Source organism: Rhinolophus hipposideros (genome assembly GCF_964194185.1).
Source record: "Rhinolophus hipposideros genome assembly, chromosome: 9".
In the NCBI taxonomy this organism is placed as follows: domain Eukaryota; kingdom Metazoa; phylum Chordata; class Mammalia; order Chiroptera; family Rhinolophidae; genus Rhinolophus; species Rhinolophus hipposideros.
In genome coordinates, this window is record NC_138055.1 from 1,491,962 (window position 1) to 1,515,884 (window position 23,923).

At 59.8% G+C, this 23,923-nt stretch overlaps 1 protein-coding gene across 2 annotated transcripts in view; it reads right to left on the reverse strand.

The window, feature by feature from the left end:
- The window catches only part of TAFA5 (TAFA chemokine like family member 5), a 169,790-nt gene that overhangs the window by 96,227 nt on the left and 49,640 nt on the right, over positions 1 to 23,923 (reverse strand). The window contains exon 1 of one of the 2 annotated variants that reach the window (XM_081060716.1): positions 1,513 to 1,812. The exons of the other annotated variant lie outside the window; for it this stretch is intronic. Coding sequence (XP_080916842.1) covers positions 1,513 to 1,663 — 151 coding nt within the window. The 5' untranslated portion in view covers positions 1,664 to 1,812. Of the gene's footprint in view, positions 1 to 1,512; positions 1,813 to 23,923 lie in introns of those variants that run through there. 2 annotated transcript variants of the gene reach the window in all.

The following is a 23,923-nucleotide window of genomic DNA, read 5'->3' on the forward strand; positions in this document are numbered from 1 at the left end:
TGCCTATTCGCACACTGCCCCCCAGAACATTGACACGGCACTTCACGGTAAACGCCGTGGTTACTGAGAAGAGCTCTCCATAACCCATCCACAAAAACGCTCCACTCTGCGAGCACAGCCATTCTCTTGCATGTTGACCTGCCACACCTGCCATTTTCAAAACCAAGAGACACACTCTCTTGACCAAAACACACCATCCTTAAGACTTGCAGCTGAGGACGGCAGTGCTTGCAGAAGACACCAGAACCGATTGGTCAGTGCCCACCGGCGAGCGGAAAGGCAGCTATCAGAGCTTTACTTTCTTCCTAAATCACAACTTTAAAACCAGGGACAGTTTCCCTCACGGCAGAAAATCCCCACAGGCCCGGCAAGGTGGACCTTAGAGAGAAGCACTGAAACTTTAGCACGCGTGCTGTTTTCAAAACAAACCTCCTGAAAAAGAAAGGTCAGTGGGAAGGGTAAGGAACTTGTGACCCAAACCAGGCCCAGCTGCACAGGGTCCCCGTGGCCAGTGGGTGGGTCCCGGCTCCCCTGGCAGACGACACAGCTGAGAACAGCCCTGGGTGCAGCCCCAGGGCACCACCAACCCACACCGACCCACCCATTCCCGGAGCCGGTCTGTAAGCCCGTGGTGGAGAGAGCTGTCCCTGACTTCACGAAGGCCTCAGGAGCAGGCCAGGCCTGCAGCAAACCCTCGGGACATCTGCCTGTCCCTTCAGGGCCCGGACCCAAAATCAAGAGAGGGAAGTGGACACCAGGACAGAAAGGACCAGGCCTGGAGCTGGCCTCCCACTCCTACCTGCTTCGGGAAGCCAGCAGCTCATTAATTAGAAGGGAAGCAGCTGCATGTTACAAACCTTCCTTTGCAGGAACCCAGCACTAATGAGGACCTGTGTGCATGACAGTCACCAGCTCCCGCCTGTGCCAGGGGGCACGAGGTAGCGCTGGTGGCAGGGTGCCTGGGGTCAAGGGCGCCCAGCCATGGGCAGTGGGTGGGACTGTGGGCCACGAGTGCCCGGCCAGCCATCTGCAAGGGCCAGCCAGGCTGAGCTCTGGGTGCAAGGGCACAATCCAGCGGAGCCCAGCCTTCAGGGGCCACAAAGTTTCCAGAAGAGCCCAAGTGCCCAGGGATCACAGCAGCCGGTGTCCCTGTCCTGGCCGGGGGTGCCAGAGACCCGGTTCCCAGAGACACCTCCAGCCGCCAGAGTCCCACCAAGGGGCATGCGTCCACCAGGCCCAGGAATGGGGTCCCTGCGCTCTCGCAGGCACCGGGAGGGGCGTGGGGGCCAAGTCCCGCTCTGCAGCCCGTCCCCCGCCTGGGTCCCGAAGGCGGCGTGGGGAGCGGTGGCGAGCGCGAGGCCCTCCCCGCGCGGCTCAGCCCGGCCCGGCCGCCAGCGCGGAGCGCGGCTGCCATCTACCGAGGGCCCGCGGAGCGCGGCCGGGCGCCGCCACCAGTCGGCCGTGCGGGGCCGGCGAGGGCCCGGCGTCCCCGGGGTGCGGCGCGGGCGTTACCTTCCTGGAGGAACTGCGCGTGCATCAGCAGGACCAGGAAGCAGCAGAGCGCGGCCCCCGCGAGCGCCCAGAGCGCCCTGAGCAGCTGCATCGCGGGGAGCCCGCCCGGCGACGCCCCCGGAGCCGCGCAGCCGAGGTGCCGGCGCCGCATCAGCGCCCCGCCGGCTGCCGGGGCCGCGCGCTCGCGCCCTCCATCCGCCGCGACTGGAGGCGCCACTCCGGGCGGCGGTCCGCGTCCTTCTGGGCGGGGGGAGGGGAGCGGGGCGCGGGCGGGGCGGGGGGCGGGGGCGGGGGGCTAGCGGGCGGTCTCGGGCCGCGGCGGCCGCCGCTCCGGCCACTCGGCCACCGTCGCGGGCTGCGGGGCGCCGGGCGCCCGGGCGCGGGGAGGCGGCCGCCGCGGCCCCATGGAGCAGCCCCGCCGCCGCCCCGGAGCCGCGCGGCCCGCAGGGCCCGGACGGCGGGCGGCGGACTGCGCAACGGCCCGGGCGTGGGGTCCCTGCGCCGGCCGCCCGCGCCGCTCCGGCCGGGGCTCAGGGGGCCGCCGCGCCGCCAGCACCCCCGCCGAGGGCCGGGGCCGCGCGCACGGCGCTGGGCGGCCGCACCATCGCCGCCCCGGTGCCCCCCGGACGGTGCCGGCCTGCGCGCTGCCCGGAGCCGCGCCTCCGCCGCCGCGGCCGCACGAGGCCCGAGCCGGCGCTCCCGCGGTGCCCGCGCTGCTGGCGCTGCCGGTGGCGGGGCGGCCGCGCCGACAGGTGGGGCCGGCGACACCGCGCGCCTGGCCGCCCGCGGGACGCGCCGCTCTGGCCGGAGGACGCGCGCCCGCCGCTCGCTCGGCCCCGCCGCTCCCGGGGAGGCGGCGGGAGGAGAACGGAGGCCAGGCCCGCCCGCCCGGCGCTCGCACTCCGGCCCGTGCCCGCCGCCGTCTGCGCTCCGCCCGGCCCGCCGATGCGCACTGGGCCGCGGAGGGGACCCGGGGGACCCCCGCCCTGCAGCGCCCCCGCCTGGCGCGCCGGCGGGTCAGGCGGGGCCGGTCCGGCCGAAAACCGCGGGTCGGGCTCCACCTAGGTGCGCAGGGGCCTCACTGCAGAGCCGGCCGTGCGGCGGGGGAGGCGGGGACGGGCCCGGAGACCTCGCATGCGCCCAGCCCCGCGAGCCCCAGGGCCCCTGGAGGGACGGGAACGCGGCGCAGGCATCGCCACTGTCCCTGGCCGACCCGAGGTGGCTCCTGAAAAACACGGCACCTCTTCCAGGAAACACACATACCACCTCCCGGCCCCAGTGTGTGACATCCTGCAGGCCACCCGGCACAGAGCGAGTGGGAGCACAGTGCATGCCCCGGGACTGCTCCAGATAAACAGCCGGCGCCGCTTGCCTCCTGCCTCGGCCTCCCTCCGCCTTCCGAAGGGCCAAGTCCCCTCTGTAACCACCCGCACCCCCAGCAGCCAAGCCTGTGTCCTGCCCAGAGCCCCTGGGAGCAGTGTCCTAGGCCTCAAGGCATTTTTTGCCTGAGCTGAATTTCAAATTCAATTTCAAATGCCCAAGGAGTTTCCAACGGGTTGAGGGCTGGAGCCTCTTCCTGAACCTATGCCCCCACCTGTGTGGGGGTGGGGGGTGACAGGGTGCCCCGCACAGCGTCCTTGTGAGTGTGAGGCAGGCCTGGACAGCACAGCACAAGCTCACACTGCGGCTGTTTGCTTCCTGCACAGATATTTATGTGCCAGGAAGGGCAGAGGCCTGACCTGGAAGGGCTCTTAGAGGACACACAGGTCAAACCCCTCAGTGTACCTCTGGGGTAAGGAGGCCTGCATGAGCATGGACACTGGCACCGAATCCAACAATAAAGGGCAGGCCACGACCAGTGTCAGGCTCGCCACTGTCTGCCTGGCCTCTGCTGCTGTGCCCAGCCCCTGCTCAGAGGTGAGCCCACCAGAGAAGCCATTCCACACTGTGGCTGCATCATTCCCCGAACCCCCCCTCACCCCCGCCTCTCACCCTCGGAGTAGTCTGAGACGAGAATGCCAGGTCCAAGCACTGTCTCGGAGACGTGGCCCCGGCCTTAGTCGGGTCAAACAAGGAGCTCCCTCGGGCAGTCCCTTCTCAGAACCCTGTTTCCTGTAAGCTCCTTACCCTGTTCCTCTGCTGTCATCCCAGAGGCCTTTTCCAGGAAAAGTCCCACCTGCAGTGACCAGACAGGGAGCCGTCCTACCTGGTCCTCAGAGCCTGACCTCTACCAAGGTCACAGCAGAGCTCTCCACTCCTGTCTGAAGGGCCACAGAGGCGCACTTACCACACACATACGTCCAGGACCCCAAAAGGACTGCACTCGGGAAACAAAGCCCACCTCTGACATCGCCGTGTCCCAAGTGCGTGTTATTTGAAATTTTGAAAATTGGAAAATATTCTAAATAGCCTAAATATCCAGTTCACCACTGGAACTTTTAGAAAATAACCATTTGGGAGCTACTTCTGTAAAGAGAATTGAAGAAAAGAAAGTTCGCAGAGAGAGGCATGGCGCGGCTTTCCTTTCCCAAGTCGGGCAGGAGGCCTTTGGGCTGCCCGTTGGGGGCCACAGCATCCTCCTCGGGGCACCGGGACCCTCTACTAGTAAATGTACATGGTATGGACCCTTACTAGGCGTGGTGGGTAGAAAGTGGGGAGCCCCGTGGCAGGCACCCACAAGAGTCAGTCAGCAGTACACACCACAGGGGCCCCAGTGCATGGGAAACGTGCCTTTTGTTTATGTGTCTCTAACTGAAGTTACTGCAGTTGGGCAGTGAACACAGTGGTTTAGGTTTAACCATGGCTGTGTGAGAAACAAGTTACAGGAAACTCCGTGTCCCATCACAGCTCTTGTGGACATCTCAGAATATCACTTACATCCCCCTTACTTCATGGGACCATTGTCCCGCCACAAGACATTTTTATGTGAGGTTTTGATAAAGAAGCAAACATTACCTTATCAAAAAAGATTTTTCAACATTTGATGAAAGTGCATTTCGATATAACTGGTTGTCTTAGCCATCTCATATTTTTATTTCCATCCGGGAAGGGTTCCACCAGATGGCACAGGGCAGGCTGGGAGCCCTGCTCTAAGAGAGAGCCAAAGACAGAGTGGAGATGTGTGGCCTTCCACAGCTAACAGGCCAGGGAGTGAGAAGGACAGCCCCGCCAGGAGTGAAATGCCCGATGTGGCAGCTTGCTCACTGCCTCCATCACCACCTCCAGGAGGCCCATCTGTCCACACACCCTTCCCGCTCCCAGAGGACCTACAGCCGGCACTCCTGGTCAGGTAAGAAGCCTGTTGGGCTGCACGGGGCAGAGGTAACCCACACGGACCCCTTACTGTAGCCACCTCAGTGTTTATTCCTATATAGAGGACCTGGCAGACAGGCTCCAGGTGTTTGCAGAAAGGCAGCAGTGGGAAAGGAGGCAGGCCTGGGACATAGGGACTGTACACATGACCTTTAGGGGGCAGAAATCAGAAATGATTCAGGGAAAAGTAAAATAATAATTCTAAATTGCATCATTCACACAGAACTTTGGGAGAATACAGTACCAGGAAAAGAAAAGCAGGCTACTATAAAGAAAAACAAAACAAGAGGAAAAGAAAAAAGAAAAAAAACTCTTGGAAATTAATGTAACCAATTTTAAGTTACAGGGGACAGACTGAAACCCAGGCTGTGGAAAATAAAGTCAGAGGTGATTCTCAGAGTGAAAAGCACATGGAAAGAGAGATGGAAAGGTAGATAAAAGTTGAAACACGAGCATCAAGCTTTCATTTATTAGAAATCCCAAAGGAGAAAATGAAAGGCGACAAAGCTGGGGAAACAGCCAAATAAATGAACACATACATGTTCTCCGGTTATAGTGTCTACCGTACTGTGAATAGATCTAACAGACAGACCTTGACCCAAATAACGCAGAAAACTCTTAAAAGCTTGCAGAATAAAAGGAACACAAACCACAAATAAAGTACGTCCTGTGAAGTCAGAAAGAGACGGACGCTGGACTTTTCATCAGCAACACTGGCTCCTAGGAGATACGGGGGCAGGGTCTTCAAGTTCTGATGGGGAAAGACACAGCATCTAGAGCACACCTGCGTCTACTGTCTGTAAACTTTACCCAAAAGGCGGTCCATTTGCTTGCTAGTCACACACCCTCCATGCAAAGCTGACCTAGGTGACACTGCAGCAGAGAAAGGGGTATCAGGAAGTCAGGTGGACGTGGGCATATGAGGTAGAAGAGAACGTAACACCTCTGACGTTTTTGAGTGAAACGCCGTAAAACGTGCGTGCAGACACATTAGGCCCCCCACTGGGCAGAATCTCCTTCAACTGACAGAAACTCCACAATAAACTTCCATCTCTTTCTCCATAGTCACGGTCACCAGTCTGGTATCTGTGGCAAACAACAGATATGGAGTCATACGGTAATTGCCACGTAGTGCTTCTCGAGTTTTGAAGTTAACATGTCGACACCCATCACGAAATATTTCTAGTAGAAAGGGAAATACAAATCCTTAAGCCTCAATTATTTTTTCAACGTGTGAACAAAGGAAGGTGGAATGTTCCAGCAGAGAAGCTGCCTGCTTTCCCAGCACTCCAAAGGGGTGTAATGAAGTGCTGAGCAGAGGGGATGGGTCAGGAGTAAAAGTTTAAGTGTGCACGGAAAGGCATCACGCGAGGGAAAAGCAACCAACCAATAAGAATGCTGGTGTAAGGCCCAGAAGGGGAAAAGGGCCCTGTTCCCAGCTTTGTCGCTGGGGAAGAAGTCGGGTGTGGGGAGAGGGAGGCAAAACCTTGCCTTCATTTGGATCTTTCATTTGTTATTTGAATTTTCCAACGTCAGTTATATAATGTTTGGGGATTTGAGGAAACCTAGTCATCATAAAAGTACTGTAAAGTACGTGCAATCCATGTAATGGAAGTTTTCACCAGTTGAAGAGAATGAGGAAGGGGCATAGACATACATACATAAAGACAGCACAGCCATTTGGAAACAGGTGTGAGCCCACATGCCAACGACCAAGGCCCTGGCATTAGAGGGGCGGGGTTTCGGCCTTGACTGACAGGGAAGTCGTCCACTAGGTGGAGACTCAGTGTGGCACCCGGGAGGGAGGAAGATGGGGCAGGTGCAGCAGGTAGGGATTTAGCAAGAGGTTTCAGGAGCAGAAGCCTTGAGTCCGGGAGTCACGGAGAGGAACAATTTGCAGGTGAGCCTGCCCGACGAGAAGCCCGCGCCTCATGGAGGCCTCAGGTGCAGGAAGCCACCTGGGAGAAGAGCTGGGGATCAGGACACGGGCAGACCCAGCAGAGTCTCTGAGGGCCCAGAGACACCTGGGAAGGCCCAGAGCATGGGGGACAGGGGGCTCCGCCTCTTCCTGGGTCCCGGGAGGAGACAAGGGCAGTGTCCTGGGGAACAGGCCCCCTCACCCTCACCTTCAAAACAAGGGCTGTGGGGACATTGGTGGAAGTGACCACCACTGTGTGCTGGGGGATGAGCATGCATTTGCATGTCACTTACAAGACCGGGCTCCATTCTCGCTGAAGAATAACTAGTGAACACAGGAACAGGCAGGGCCTGTGCCTGGGAAACAGCTAAGCTTCAGACTCGGGCCCAGGGCTGCAGGGCTGGGCCTGTTGGCTGAGGAGAACAGACCTTCAGGTCACTAGGGAGGACGCTCGGGCCACCAGTAATAGAGGACGGAGGAAGTAGTGGGGAGAGGCTAGAGTGGTCAGACTTGGGCAATGGTTTAAGCCACTTCCCGCGAGGTCTGCAGAAGGCCTGGATGTGGGGGGACACGTGCGAGAAGCGGCTGCTGGGCCGGGTGATGGGGTGTGGTGTTTGGTTTCAGACAAGCCTCTTGGCAGACTAGTATTCAGGGGGAGATGGGAGTGGGCAGCTGGGCTGTGAGCTGAGGGCGGAGATTGGCCAGGCAGGGGCCACCGGGAGATGGTTTGGAGGGCCTCCTGGGGGGAGTGGGGAGAATGTCAGTAGACAAGAAGGGACTTGGGGGCGAGCCCGGGAGGTGCCCCCGGACATAAGCCAGGGTGATAAGGATAGAAGGTAGAGTCTGCAGTGGCCCAGAGAAGGGGGAGACCACAGCAAGGTGTCCCATGGCAGCAAGTCACTGAGGAGAGGACACGTGCCCAGCCCCAGCGTGGAGGCAGGAAGTGGCCGGGCATAGTGGGCAATGCCCGATGGGTGCAGGACTCCCCTGGGCAGGGGGAGATGTAGTCTCCTCTGGGGTGAGGCTCCCCTGTGGGCGGGGGGCAGAGGCTGAGCTTGGAATGTAGGCTGGAGAAGCCGGGGGCGGACTGAGTACATGTGCCCTGGCCTGGGCCTGTCCAGTGACGGAGTGCCAGGGTCATGACCGAGTGCATCCAACTTCTCTGGTCTTCCTGCAAACAACCAGGTCCCTGGCCGGGAAAGGCAGCGGCCAGAACCTCTGTACAGAGAGCATCTCCCGAGTTCCTTTCAACAGCCACAGAATCAAATTCGGCCCCAAGGCCCAGCCTACCTGCTGACTGTCGTGCCAGCACACACACCTGTGCACACGCATACATCATCCAGGTTCCAGGACACACAGGTGTGCTCCAGCCTCCAACAGTCCAGGGGCCCTACACTGCCCTGCCGTCCCAGGCTGCTCCCCCACAGACCCTGCTCTAAACAGACCCCGTCCCGGTGCCCCTGGCTGTGGCCTGGAGAAGGAGCTCGGTGGCTCGGACCACCGCAGCTGTACCAGGCAAACGTACTGAGGACCACGGAACATCCGGACTCAGCAGAGGGGGGTTGGGCTGAGTGGAGAAAGGAAACAAGTGCCCTGTGTGGGGCTGCGGGAGCCTGGAAGCCCCACCCCAGAGCCCGGCCCCAGGGGCGGGCGGTGCTTTGACCTCAGGCACAGGGTGAGGGAGTGACAGGGGGGGCCAGGGAGGAGGTGCCTGCGTCCCAGCTGCTCAGCGTCTGGTGGCTTCTGTGTAATGGGCAGTGTGGGCGCAGAGCTACATGTGACATGAGTGAAATGGGCATGTATGGCAGGTACACACGCGGCAGGGCATGTAACACATGACAGGGCACACAGCACGCGATGGGACACATGGAGCACCTGTGACCAGGCACATGTGCCATGCACATGATAATCATGGGACGTTTAACTGGGCACATGTAACATATGTACTCGAGACACGGGTGCCATGTGTGATGGACACATGACAAGAGCACGGGAACATGTGTCAGCACATGTAACATTTAACATGATGAGCACATGTAAATACATGACCGATGATACATAACACCTAGACAGAGGGGGATCCATGATGTGTGACAGGAGGGCACCTAATACATGTAACAGAAGGGGACACGCGTGACATCCATCGAAGTCCGTGTAAACACGAGCCACCCTCATGAAAACGGGGAGGGAACAGAAGACAATCCTGAGGGTGCTGGCTCCCGGACGTGTGTGTGGTGAGTGTACACGTGCTGACACACGTCGTGCGAGGGCACACACGTGTGTTCGTGTGTACATGTGTGCACATGTACATGTGTGTTGTGTGCCTGTGTGCAGCGTGTCTGAGTGTGTATGCCTCTGTGCACATGGGGGCGTGTGTGCTGCCACGTCTGACATCCGCTCGCAGGCAGACATTTCACAGGAAAGACGTTCCCCAGGGGACCAGGCACTGTCCTAACGCCTCCAGGCTCCAGGGCAGGTCTGTCAACACCAGTAAACTAAATCCCCAAGCAGAGCCCCTGCCGATTAGGACAGACACACAGACACGCGGCCACACACGCAGATGGCCTGCAGCCATGCATTCTCTGCTTCTGGCCTGGGAAGGGCTGGGGGTACTCTCGCGGAGCCTGTGGGTACCCATGTGTTGCGGGGCACACAATACCTGGCACCACATAACCCACACCCCAGAGTCTTCCTTTTAAACAGCGTGTGACGAGTCCCACGGCCCCCTCAATCCAGGACCTCCTGCGAGTGTGGTGGCAGTGTCCGTGGGCCTGGGCAGGTGGCTTAGTGGTGACCAGGGCAGCTCAGCAGCTGGTTCCTGCGGGCTGGGGCCTCCTCCCCCGCCTCTGTGAGCTGGGCTGAGCTTGAGCCCCTTGAGATTGTTTTCCCACCTCTAAAATGGGGACAACACGGCCCCCACGTCCAAGACAGGACAGGTCCTGGCAAGCAGTACGGGGCCCCCAGGGTGGCCTCCAACAGAGGGGCTTCTGGGAGTGCGAGGGGTGGCGTCCAGCTCCTTTATTTTCAATTTTGTTCCAAGATCTGAAGAAGTCTTCCCACCTGGGTTGAACTTTAGGAAGCCAGAAGTTCGCTCTAAATTAACTATTTCTGAAGAACTGGCGTTAAATACTTGCTTTAAATACTCCGTGGGACTTCTGTCTTCCTTGAACCCCGCGGACAGAGTGAGGCCGCTTACCAAGGCGAGATGAGTCTTCCCATCAGAACCATGCGTGTGGGCCACCCTCACCAGGCCGGGGTGTAACGTCCCAGCCCCCACTCTGCCCCTACATGTGCCCAAAGGTGGGGAACCAAGGCCCCACCGGCGCCATATCGCGGGCACCTGGGCTGTGCTGCAGCCCGTGGGAGAGCCCTGGTTCATGCGTGTGCCGATGCCAGAGGTGTACGTGAGCCTGTGTGGCCCAGTGGGGACACTGAGAGCAGAGCTGGCTCAGGCTGTACCTCGTCACCTCAGCGTTTCACAATCACACTTATTTACAAACACAGGCACACCCAGCGTCACTTTACCCGCATAATTTTCTAACCGTTGCATTAAAATCGCACTCATCTTGATGACTGAGTGTCTGGGCACTCCCCAGATTTTGTGCCCAGGGCAGGGCCTCACTGGCCTCACCCTTGTGCCCACTCTGGCCACTGCAGGTCCCCCACCACCCAGAGAGATCCCTTCAAACATCGGGCCCTGTCGTTGCCAGAAACTTCTAGGGCTGCTTGTCCCCGCGCTCCTCTGAAGCAAAAGTCTGCGTCCACTGAGCCTGGCCACACGTGCACGTTTCCCGATGCCCGGCCCCCTGTGACTGTGACCGCTCTGAGTCCCCGCCAGGTCCCAGAGCCGCGCTAAGCTCTCTTATTCACACCCAACAGCGTATTGTATTCACTCCCACAGCACCATCCCTATTGCAGAGAAGACGGAACCTCTGAGGGTGGGGCTGCCTGTGCAAGTGCCACCACCGGTTAGGGGGCAGGCGGGGCTGCCCACACCGGCCCTGCCCCTCCTCCCAAGCTGACTGGGGGTTCAGGATCCACAGTGTCCCCCACCCCCAGGCAGGAGGGGGAGTAGTCACCACTTCCCACAGCTGAAGGTGACCAGAGGCGGTGAAGGGGCCAGGGGATGACAGGGGAAGGGGCCTGGGCTGCAGCCAGGGGCAGCGGGGTAAGGACACAACAAGGCTCCAGTGGGCAGGCCCTGGCCACAGGCCTGTCCATGTGGCCGCTGGCCGGCTGTTAGTCCCTCTGCACCCGCTCTCCCTCCTGCTCGAGGCGAGGCCCGGGGCTGATGAGGCAGAGAGTACTGCACACAGCTGGCCCCACCAGCATTTTCTTGCTGCCTTTCCCTCCACACGCCTGAAGAGGCAGCATCCTGCTCCCAGGTCCAGGCGGGGAGACATGGTGAGGGAGTCTCAGGGAGAAGGCCCCGGCCCTCAGCGGCAGTCAGCCCCACAAGGGGACCCCACTGAGCTCAAGTGTAGGCTCTACGGGAAGGCACAGCCCCGGCAGGGCCCTCAGAGCTGCCTTGGGTCCTCCCTGCCCCGGGAAGGAGCTCCAGTCCTCTCCAGAGCACGAGGAAGGAAGGGAGCCGAGCAGATGCGGGGGAGGGGACAGCGAGCAGGCGGAAGGGAGAGGTGGACAGGGACACTGAGGCTCGGGCCGGGGAGGGCACGTCGGTTTCTCGGGCCAATCAGCTGCACTTGCTGAGAGCTGAGGCCAGAGGCCAGGGGCCAGGGGCCAGGGGCCGGGGTCAGGGGCCAGAGGCCAGGGGCCAGGGGCCAGGGGCCAGGGGCCAGGCAGCACTCAGCTCAGCCGAGCAGGTGAAGGCAGTCCTCCTGCTGTCCTGGACGTTGCCTCTTCTACTCCTTTCTCTGGGGGTCCCTGTAGGTGCCCCCGAGAACAGAGGCTATGATCTCACGGCACTCACCTTCTCATCACCCACCCGCTGACACTCATGTCTCCCCGTGATGGGCCCTCATCCCCTGTCCAGTCTCTCCAGCTCTGGGACGCATGGGCCACGTAAGTCACACACCAAACCCCTGGGGGTTTCCCAAGCTCACCTTCCTGCCGTGCTCAGCCAGGAATCCAACGCCAAACAGTCATCCTGTGACACCCATTCCGCAGCGGTGGCCTGGGCCCCCGAGAACAGGGCTTTGCACACTGAGGCCTGGCCGTGCGGGTGCCGAGGAGACGCTCAGAGGATGGGACACACGGGTGAGCCCTGGTGAGTGGAGGCAGAAGGAGCTGGGCTTCTCGGAGGGGCAGGTACGGTCCTCCCCTCCCACCCTCCAGGCCACAGCGCACCCAGCGCCTGCCCAGAAGTCTGCACAGTTACGTGTCTCCACACACTGACCACTGTTATCTTGCTCTCTCTTTAAAAATCCTTATCTGTCTCTGCACACATTAGCTCACAAGTTAGTTGAACTTAACATATCCTCTTGGCTCCAAGTGGGGATTGTCTCCTGATTGTCTCCTGAGGAGCCCGGAGGGAACCATGGGGCCCTCCATGGGCCTCAGGTGGGGGCACGTGGCCGGTCCACTGCCTCCACCCAAAGTAGGGCTCCGCCTGCCCCTCCCAGAACACACACTGACATTTTCCTTTCGTTTAAAAACTTATTTCCTCTTCAAGTACTTTTGAGGAAATGGAGTCAAATTAAAGGTGCCTCCCCCTCCCCTCAGAATGCGTCTCCTCGCAGCCTGAACACAGACTAAGGACAGTGTCTGTGTGGCAACACTTGGGAAAGTGTGACCCTTCCCTCCAGGGAGACGACGTGTGCAGGTCCACAGGACCAGCTACTGTGTAGCAGATGAGGAGGAATGAACTAGACGCAGTGTTATCACGCCAGAGCCCCACACCACCCAGGTGAGCACCAAAGCCAACACTGGACCAGGGCTGCTGCAGGCCCGGACATCACGGTCATAGCTGAGGCCCTGCTGTGGCCACCGTCCCACTTAGCCCTCACTGAGGGAGACGTTCTCCACTCACTGCTGAGGACACTGAGGCTCAGGGAGCTCAGAAACCCACCCACAGCTGCACAAGAAGGGGCTGGGCTAGGGCTGGGCTAGGGCTGGGTCTGCCTGGACGGCCCTTACGACCCCCTGAAGAGCTTATAATGTCCTCCGAGCCCCCTCCATCTTTTCACCCAGCCAGTATCCATCTGTTCACCCACCCATCCATCTGTTCATCCATCTGTGTACCTATCCATCATCCATCCATCCATCCACCCATCCACCCATCCATCCATCATCAATCCACCCATCCATCCATCCATTCATCATCCATCCACCCTTCTACCCACTCATCTGTCTGTCCATCCATCATCCATCCATCCATCCATCCATCCATCCATCATCCATCCATCCATCCATCCATCCACCCATCCATCCATCATCAATCCACCCATCCATCCATCCATTCATCATCCATCCATCCTTCTACCCACTCATCTGTCTGTCCATCCATCATCCATCCATCCATCCATCCATCCATCCATCCATCCATCCATCCATCCTCCTACCCACTCATCTGTCCATCCATCCATCCCCTACCTGTGTTTGGCTCTGGTCCAGACAAGGAGCATTCTGGAGGGAATACTACCCCCAGCTGCTCTCCCAAGCCTGCACCTGGAAGAGATGAACACTGCTCCCGGGCCATCCCAGAGCTGTGATGGGGGCAGAGCTGTGATTGGGGCCACCACGGAGCTCCTGAGAGCTGAGCACAGGGCTGAAGGGATGGCAAGACAGAGGTCTATAGTGGGCAGAGCACTTTCAGAGGTCAGACAGAATAACACGGCCTCTGTGCAGACGCCAGAAGGTGTCCCTCTGAGGGACAGAGGCCCGATTCTGTGCAGCAGCCACAGCACGGCAGTCGAGTAGGCGGCTGGTGGTGGACAAAGGCTGACGGCCTCTGCCTTTTAAACATTTCTTCAAATGTTGCTGAGCCCGGTAGCTTGTGTTCCCAATGCTAGAGGTTTCCCCAGGCTGCTGTTGTGATAAGGAACTTAGTGTCTTTATTCAGCCTGAGGGCCGGATATGGGGACATCTGTGTTCCTGCTCTTCTACCCACAGCTGGCAGAGCCACTGCCCGTCCCTTGCGGCCAGCACCCCAGGTGTGCCACCCCTGTACTGCATTCCCGGAACTGGGCCATGAGAGCGTGTCCTCGTGTGTTCCCTGGGCCTGCCCCACCCCTGAGCCCACATGCCCCTCCTGGAGCTCAGTCCAGCCTTCCCGCTGCCTCTGACCACAGCCGGTGTTCCCCAGGGAAGCCCCAGCCCCCAGCAGGGTGTGGTCCTTGCTCCGCCCACTCTGCCAGCCCAGGCGCCAACCTCTAGCTGCTTCCCACTCCCGCCGCTGGGAGGCAGTGGGGCCGAGGAAGCAGGCAGGTGGCCTCCTGAGTGCGTTCTGCCTCTAACCCCTTTGTGGAGGGGAAAAAAATGGCGGCGTGAGGTGAGCCTCTGTAACGCTCCCCTGGAATTCACCACGAATCGGACAACAATAACTCCACAAAGGACTCCTTGCACAGCAGACAGGCAAGACGAAGAGGCCCACTACTGAACCCTTTGTGGCTGTGGCTGCAACTCACAGCTCCCCAGCCTCAGTTTCCCCATCTTCCTCACAAGGCCTCCACCAAGAGGCTTCCCCGAGGCTGCAAAGATGCAGGACAGGGTCCCCAACCCTGGGCCGCTGTTCTGATGTGAGGACAATAATTTTAGGCATGAACCACGCCAGAACCTTCCTCTGACATGACTTCCTGGCCAGCAGATGCTCGCTAGTCACTGGAGGACGCGGACGTCCTGGGAGCCGGGCCCCCAGCCCTCCACCTGCTTCTTCAAAGCTCAGCTACAGAGGCACAGCCCTCACCACGGCCATGGCCAGACCTCCCCCGAGTCCCCAGTGGGCTGCCGGGCACATGGACAGTGGACAACGGCCAGGCCACAATCAGGATGTCGCCCCGCTGCTCTCGGCCCCGACCTCTGGGCCCTGCCTTGCCCTCACCCCCCAGCCCCAGCCCCCGCTAACCAGAGATTCCCTGTCAGTCCAGGATGGCACTGTGAAGGGGATGGGAACGGGGGCCCCTCAGACCTTGGGAGCTGCGACTGTTCCTGGGAGTCCCTGTCCAGTGTCCAGCTGTCCCTCCCCAGCTGAGATGCCAGCCTTGCAGGCGGAGCCAGGCTGTCCCCTCTGAATCACAGGCCACCCGGGGGAACCTCCTTGTATCCCACCCACCCCACGTGTTAGAAAAGGACGGGGAGAGTGAGGCTTTGGAACATTAGTAATAGTGATTGTGGCAGCTGACCTTCAGTCAGCACTTCCTGGTGCCAGCGGCCGGTGCTAAGGTGGTGACTCACTAATTCCTGAGAAAAGGAGACTGAGTCCCAGAGCCCCAGAGCCCGGGCCAAGGCAGGACTCCCAGGGGCCATCGGCCGAACCCCCACCCTGCAGACCCTCGGGAACCACACAGAAATGGCTTTGATCACGTGTCACCTTTGCAGAGCGTGTGAGTGATCAGAGTGAGAACGCAGAACACCAGCTTCTAACTAAGGTCGACACCCCAGCCGGAACATCCGAAATGGCTTATTGATTTTTAAAACCTGGGGGAGCACTGTTTGTGAAGGTTTCCACCTGGCATCGGAACTCTCTCACAGGGTGGCTGGGTCTCAGCGTTGCAATTGCCACCTCAGTAATAACAAAAGTCAACGTCCCCGCACTGGAGGAAGTGCAGGGACCGAGTCCTAAGCAAGGACATGGGTGACAAGTGCCTCCCACGCTGCCAGGCTCCCGCCCGGGAGGAGAGCCTTGCCAGGGAGACGCGGCCCCGGCGTTTGGGTGCATTTCCATCCAGTACCCGTGGTGGGGGCCACCCCCGCTTCCCGCCTGGGACACTCAGCCCGATCGGCCTCACTGTCCACACGGCACCGGAGGACTCAGCGTCATGAGGCAGGACGGGGTGTCACGGCGAGGAGATCCTGCAGGCCATGGGGGGAAGGCTTTGGCTTTGTGGTCCTGTCTGTCACGGCCCCATGTGTCTGTCCTTAAGCAGCAAGGATACTGAGCACCAACAGTGAATGCCGGGCCCCTGGCCCATAGAAACGTCCCCAGAACCACAAAGCAGAGAGCGATCTGACCTACGTGACCTCCTTAGGACAGCAGCCCCCAGCGACATGTCACCCAGTAGCTCTCCTGATGAGCCAGGTGAGGCATTCTCTGTCATTGGTGTCACACGTGTGCTGTGCCGTGTCGCAGAGCAGAGCTCGGTCGTGCCAGAGAGAGGGGAGGCAGCGACAGCAAGACTGTGATTGGCTGGTGAAGGGTCACAGGGGCCTGGGTTGGCCAGGTCACCCGCTCATCGGTGGAGGGGTGTCTGCCTGAGGGCCGTGCTGGTCGCCAAGGGGCCTGAGTCCAACACCACCTGTGAGGTCCACGTCCTAAGCAATCTCTCAGTGATCCTCGGCTTCTGAAGACCCCTGTGGGGGCCCAGGTGGGATGACACGAGTGTCCACTGTCCCATCAGCTCAGGCGGCCACAACAAACGTCACAGCCTGGGCGGCTCAAACAACAGACGTTTATTGCTCACAGTTCTGGAGGCCGGAGGTCCAAGGTCAAGCCATGGCAGGTCCAGCCTCTGCTGAGGACACTCCTGGGTGCCAGTGGCTCCCACATAGCGGAGGGTCATGTCTCCCATGTCCCTTCTTAGAAGGTCACTGACCCCATCCTGGGGGCCCCACGCCATGACCTAATCCCCTCCCAGAGGCCCCGCTTCCAAATACCTTGGGGGTTAGAGCTCCGGACATAGGAGTTAGGGGGACACGATTCACTCCACAGCACCCCTCATTGTACATTTTCTACTGGGCACCTGTTCTCACACTCTCTCTGGGAGCCTGGTGGCTGTGAGCGGACCCCAGGGCTGGGCCATGCTTCTCGATGCATCTGGCCCACCTGGGCACTTGGGCTGACTTTCTGGACCTCTCGAAGGGTCAGCCCTTCCATCACATGCTCTCGCACTGTGCTCCCCACTGTCTAGTCCATGCATCGCCTGACCCATGTCCCCACGTCCATGTCTCCCTATTGCTGTACGCAGAAGATGCTCCAGGCACCGTTCCTGAAAACAAACGAATCAGCGAACGCAGGGCAAACGACAGACTTCTCTCCAAAGTCCCGCCACTCCAAATGGCGCCCTCAAACCAGAGGTGGCGGGAGAGAGAGTGGCAAGGACCCATATGGGCCCAACTCCATCTAATAACTTCATTATGGGCTTTGAGGCTACGTCCCTGTAAGTAATCTGCTGCCTGAAAATGCAGACGATCGCGGGCTCCAAGACCCCGAGAGGTGCGGCGGCCATTAAAACATACCATGTCAGCTCCAGGGGGGGCTCATGCAGACCGAGATTTAATTTGTCTATGTGTAAAATGCGGGCCTCTAAGAAACACCCAGGGCAACGAGCAAATGAATATGTGCCGCAGAAAAGCAGACGACGATTTGCCGGCTCCCAGCAAATTGAACCTAAGCTCATATTATGATGCAGCCACAGAGCGCGAAGGCGCAGTAATGACTGTATTGGGATGTGGCGGCAGAGGCACGGAATAGGAATGAAGTGGCACAGGCGGCTCGTTATCCATCTGGGAGTTCCCGTCACCTTCCCTCTGCCCGGAAGTCGGTGCTGGCCTGATGTGCAGGGAGCGCCTGGTGGGAACCGGGGGACAGAAACGCAGACGGCCCCACCCCGACTTCCGCCACGAGCGCCTCAGTGGGGGAAGGTGAGAGAAGGGTCGCCGTGGCAGTTGGACCTTTGGAGGGGACTCATCCATCGGGAGCAGGGGTGGCAAGTGGCCTGTGGCCTGTGAGTGTCTGTGAGGCGTCCGCGTCTTCAGGAGCCACGCTGAAGTGTACGATACGCCTTGATGAGACCAGGCTTCGCACCCGCCTGCACGGTGGGAACCCTCTCATACCTCCATCCCCACAGCCACCTCGCACAGGTCTGCGGGGACGTGCACCGGAGTCATTCATTGTCCCCCAGTGCCCGGGGCTGGAAGGCCCAGATCCAGGTATCCCAGGGCTGGCTCCTCGAAGACCTCTCTCCTTGGTGTGTAGATGGCCGTTTCCTCCCCATGTCCTCACCTGGTCGACCCCCTGTTCCTCTGCGTGTCTGTGTCCTCATCTCCTCTTCTTATAAGGACACCAGTCATGTTGAATCAAAGCCCCACCTAGTGACCTCATTTTAATGTAATTACCTCTTTAAAAGCCTTATTTCAAATATAGTCACACTGAGGTGCTGGGGTATGAGGACAGCGACATATGAATTTGGAGGCACAGTCAATCCGTCACACACCTCAAACAGTGTTACTGCTGTTGTCACTTGATCCTGACCCCCAGCCCTGACACTCGTGCCCTGTTCCCCGTGACCTAGGCAGCTGTGGACACACCTGGCCCCGCCAGGCTCTGCTCACAGCTGTGTTTCTGTCAGGCAGGGATGACCCCGCCGTGTGGGTGGTCTGCTTCTCCTCCCAGGACTGAGCAGAGGGTCAGCGGACCTAAGCTGTGGACCTGCTTCCCCATGATAAGAGGTGCCCCCAAGGTGAGCGAGCACTGGGTTCCAGGTGTGGACAGAACCCCGAGTCAGCTGCTTGGGACCCACGACCCATTCTGAGCCAACCAAAGGGACACCCCAACCCGGGAGCAGCGGAAGAGCAGGTGACAGATACCCCAGGAGGAACCAGGCACAGTAGCCCAGAAACTGCCGGTGGAACCACCGGCCATGGGGCCAAAGGGGCCCCCAGCCCCACTGCCTTCACCCCAGGCCTCCATCAACAGACGACTGCAGATTTCACGGAAAGATCCCCCACTTTAAATCTGGGTAGAATCCTCAGACTCGGGTCAGGCACATGACCTGACCCCTCTCGCCGGCCGAGTGTTTCAGTGAGGGACCCTCAGGCTGCACCCCTCATTAGCACCATGCTCCCTGGGCTAGCTGCTCAGAAGGGAGACCCATGTGCAGCCCCCAACCCCAGAAACTAACTGGTGTTGGGCCCACGGGAAGTGTGTGTGGGGGGGCTACTCCAGGGCAGCCACTCAAGAGGGGCAGGTGCTCGTGTGTCCCTGCAGTGCCATCTCAGTGGGGATCTGCCTGGGGGCAGCCTCTGAGGGACCCCACGTCCCTGCCCTCTGCCCTCTGCCCTCCGTCTGGCCGTCTGGCCCTGGTCACGGTCCCATCACACCTGTGGAGATCCAATCCCTGCCATCCGCGCGTCCTCGGGACTCCCAGCTTTCCTGTCACAAACCAAAGATATTATTCCAAAGATATTCGGGCCTGCCTGGGACACGTGTCCTTCGACGGATACAGATGGCTCGGGCTGATTTAAATAAATCTATTAATTCTGCGCAGCTTAGCATGTGCACATGTATGTGAGCTGCAGCTTTGAAATCACGTGATTTTGAAAAGGGCAGCACCTGTTACATGTGGTCACTTCTCCCTGTGGCACGCAGCCTCCAGGGCTTCCAGACACAGCGACCGGGGCGCAGCCCCGGGAGCCCGGGAACCCCCAGGGCTGGTCTGCAGGAGGGGCGGCCTGCTCCCCCAGGCCCCTCAGACCCCCTGTGCCCAAGACAGACTCGTCTTCTCTGCCCGAGACCCCCGTCTGTGCCACTCCAAGGCCCCAGATACCAGCTTCACGGATGGTGCCCCAGGTCACAGGCCCCCTTCTCCTCCCACCGACCCTGCCGCCAGGAGCAGACTTCACAGTTTGGGGCTTTAGCCAGGCCCTAGGTCCCTCACCCACCTGGACACCTGGCACAGTACCAGAATACCAGCTGGGGGCGTCGAGGGTGAGGAGGGTGAGGCCGGGCCCTCGCCAGCACGTGGCCCAGGGCTGTGGTCTGGGAGGACTCTGCTCCCGGACAGGTAGAGATTTTCGGGCTGTGACCTGCAACCCCTGGGCCACCAGCTGCAGCTCCCTGTCGTCACCTTGTGCCCTCCAGCAGGTCTCCTGACTTCCGCCGCTGTGGTGCAGGGGCTCAGACATGGCCGCCCCAGCAAAGGTCACCCCCTTCTCTGAGCCCTTTGAGAATGGATGGGGTGACCCGGCTGCAGGAGGCCTCCAACCAAGGGGTGCCCACTCATGGAAGATGCTCCCCACGGCCCCAGGGCTCCTGGGCTTTAACTATTTCCTTGTGGTCGTGTTTCCTCCTCTCTCTCCAATAAAGTTAGCACTTCTGACAACACAGACGCACTTGAACCTTCACCGTGCGCAAACGAGGGGTGCAAGCCCAAGCCCAAGGGTGAGCCAGAGGGCATCCAGCCTCCCTGGGCGCCGAGGCCCCCGAAGGAGCGGGTTTGGGCCCTGGAGCGGAGGGGCTGCTCTGAGGTCCCCAGGAAGACAGAAGAGGTGCCAGGAGGGATGAGAAGGGGCCACAGGCCTGGGAAGCCAGCCGTGCCGCGTGCTTACAAAGCATGCTGAGCCGCCTGCACCCCCTCCTCCCTCTGCCCACAGACATTCACAGGCCCCCACCATGTGCCCCACCGTGTGCCAGGCCCGGGCTGTGCCCAGGAGATGCAGTGAGCGGACAGCAACAGCGACGGGCTGACGAGGCCCAAACCCCTGCCTCCCTCCCGCTCCCCGCAGACGCCAGTGGCTCCTGGAGCGGCCGCCGGCCTCCATCCTGGCGACTCAGAGTCCCAGCCCTGCCCGCCCTCGGCTCTGTCCAGCCACCTGCACCACGGCAGCTGTAGGACACCCAGTGGGCGAGACGCTGGGCCAAAAGTGTCTGCAGAGATGATCCCCAAATTGCTGACATTCAGGGACAGGCACCTACATATTTGTGAAAACTCACACATGCTCAAGGGGGTTCCAGGTATGAGAGGAGCTTGGAATTTAATAATTCCTAAATTATATCCCAGACGCCTGGGAAATTCTGAAATAATAATAATTTGGAGGTCTAATCTGTTAAAACAATAGCTTTTAATATTCATTTGTTACTAGCAATAAATGGCCATAATAATTTGATGATTAAAGCTGCTCTGACCTTCACTGAACCTCAACAATTCTCATTTGCATTCTCATTAAAATGACACTTTCTGTCTCATTCTTTGAAATCCTTAATACTCTCCTTCCCAGAATTCCCAAAGCCTCCCGAAAGAGTAATTAACTCATGTGATTAAAAATGTAATATGTTGGGACCATTTTTTACTTTTCGGAGGTACCAGGTTAAAAGTTTTAATATGTACTGTATTAATCATAAATCACTCTGATTAAAAAAAAAAAAACAACCTCACAGAACGAGAAGTAAATGGAAAGCTTCATTGTCAATGTTGGATTATGATAATTTCTTTCCTATCCTAATTTTTATTAATGGGAAAAGATGATGAATGAAACAAGCCCGTCAAACTTCCACACCTTCAAAGCTCCGGGCGGTCCCTGGACATGCGGCCCTGCCGGGACTGTTCCAAATCGTGTGTGAGTGGCCTCCTCCCCGGCGCCCACGCTTCGAGGGCCCCGCGAGCACCCGCTCCTCTCCAGGCCTGTGAGGAGCACTTCCAAGCTGCCCGAGGACGGGCCTGGGAGAGGACACAGAGCACAGGCCTCGGGTTTGACCTCGCACCCCACTCGGGGGGTTTCACGTCTCTCTCGTGCTCACATCACATTCGGACACCAGTGGCGGGACAAGCATGACCGCGCCCACTTGGCTGGGCAGGCGTGTGAGCACCCGTGCGGTACCAAGGTCTAGGCCAGGTTCCGAGGACCAAGTGACGTCCTCCAAGCAAAGAAAGGCCGGGGCAGAGGGGGCTCAGGCACATCGGGGCCGAGGAGGAAGTCACCGGAGCTCCGTGGGGGAGGGGACTGGACGGCGGGGTTGTGAGATGGAGCTCGGGCTACCCCTCCCCCTGCGCCCCCAGGCAGAGGGAGCCGTGGGCACAGGAGGTAGGCGGGCGTGTTACATGGTACAAGGACGGCACCATGGCTGCCCCATGTACATCCAAAGAGCAAACAGAATATTTCGGAGAAGTGAGTCTCCTAAAACACGGATGGGTCCGTCGCCAGCCTGCCAGAAGCCCTTTGCACGACTCCACAGGTACCCTGTGACCTGCCGCTGGCCTTGCACTGGGTGTGGATGGGAGGGGAGCTGGCACACTGGTCCCCCTCCCTCCAACCTGTTTGCTCGTGCCCTGGGCACCTCGGGAGTGTCCGTCCTTGGTCATGGTCCTGGGGACGCCGCAGTGAGCACAGCGACACCTGACCCACCTCTGCTGGGCCCACCGACCACACATACCAACCACGACCCCTGAAATCCTGCCCGGGGAGCGGCATCGCCACAGAGACAAATCTAGCACAGAGGGCGGGGACCATCGAGTCAGGGTGGTCCTTGAGTCTCCCTGCGGGGGTGACGTCTGTGGGAGCCCAGGACTGCACAAGCCATGCCCACACCCTGGAAGCCTGTTCCAGAGGCGGCAACAGCAGGGCTGATCTGGGACATGGGAGGAGAACGTTCCAGCTCTTAGGAAGGGCAGACTTCAGGAGGGCTGGTGGAGGCCAGGACAGGGGGAGGAAGAGTGGTGACAGGACGGGCGGTGACAACTCTGCCAGCTGGATTCAGCCGGGGGAGGGGTGTCCGCAGGCCTTGCCGGCGTTGGCTGAGGGCCTCTCTGTGTGTGGACGGGATCTGAAGCTCAGTTTGTCCGGTTCTCTGTCACCACTGTCTACCCACAAGGCACCACTGGACCCACCTCCCACCCCAGCCAGGGCCTGGCTCGCTGTAGCTTCTAGGGGGTGTTGAGTGGGTGAGCGAGTGGGTGAGCGAGTGAACGAGGAGCACCGTCTCGTGTGATCCAGCTGCTCCTTCTCTTCCCCAGGAGCCGAGCCTGGCCCCTCGGAGCATGATAACTATTTATTTAAGGTTCTCCCAGTTGTCAGTGTGATAAACGGACCCTTGACAAAATCAATGAATCAAGTAAGCTGAGTTAATCTACAGGAGACCCTCCTGAGGGCACGTCCCACTTTGCCTGCCACTCAGAGCGCTGCGAAGGGTTGGAGGTGCGTCCCCCATTGCACCCAGAGCTGGGCGCCGAGGCTCCAGGCTGCGGGCCTGAGAAGGCCACTTCCCGTCACACGGCTGTCTCAGGAACCAGGAGACCGGGTCACAGTGAGGCCTTGAGAAGGACAAGCAGGCACACGATGGCCTGCAGGTCTGCTCAGCCTCGTCCCGCACCCGCTGGGCCAGCTGCCTGCAGGAGGGGCCGACACAGCCAGGGCTGGGTGGGGGGGACGTCCCCAGGCGGCACTGCCTCCCACGCTCCAGGCACATGCTCTTAATCGCCGCGCCCGCCATCCACTGCGACTCCATCACCTGCCCCTAATTTGACGCCCCCACGCTGCCACCTAGGTCCTCCCTGCACGGCAGGGGTGCAGGTGAGGCGGGGCCACTCGACTGGACAAGCGTTTTCAGGTGAGCGAGGACGTGACCTCCTCCGCCCCCCCTTTCTGGAATGCGGCAGAACGCGAGCGGCGCAGACACGGCCCGCCCTGCTACTACGCCACGCACATAATTACACACGCACCTCAAAGAAAACATTTTGTGACATCCCCAGTGGGTTTATATTTAGAGCTGAACTTTAAGGCAAATATCAAGGAGTTCGGAACAGAATTTTTGATGGGCTGGTTCCTTCGGCTGTGCTGAGAAAGCCACTGAGCTGCTGTCATGAGCCCACCTCTGGGGGGGGCTTCTGCTGCTCGGCTGCTCTGGAGAACCTTGCACTGGGCTGTCCCCTGTCCCAGGACGTAGCAGGGAGCAGATGGCGTCCATGGTACAGAGGGGTCAGCCTGGGGGGCTCACCGAGACCCCTAGGGAGCAAACCCACCCCTGCACCTTGGGCATGGAGGCCTCGGATGACATTCACTAGGGACCCAGAGCAGCTGGGATGGGTGGGCGGACGGCACCCCAGCAGGCCGGCCAGCCTGTGACTCCCCAAGGCAGGAAGGCCGGCTCAGACGCAGGGGGCCATTCTCCACAACAGCATTTTCTGCACAAATGGAAGCGGCCCAGCTGGGTCTGGACACACTTTAGTCTGAAAGCACCTGCTTCACTCCCTGGGAGGGAGACGGTCAGAGGTGTTTCCATCAGAGGACAGAGACCACGGCTGTGCAGGCTCTGGGGCCGGCTGGCTGTGTGGCCCCCGCAAGGCCTCCATC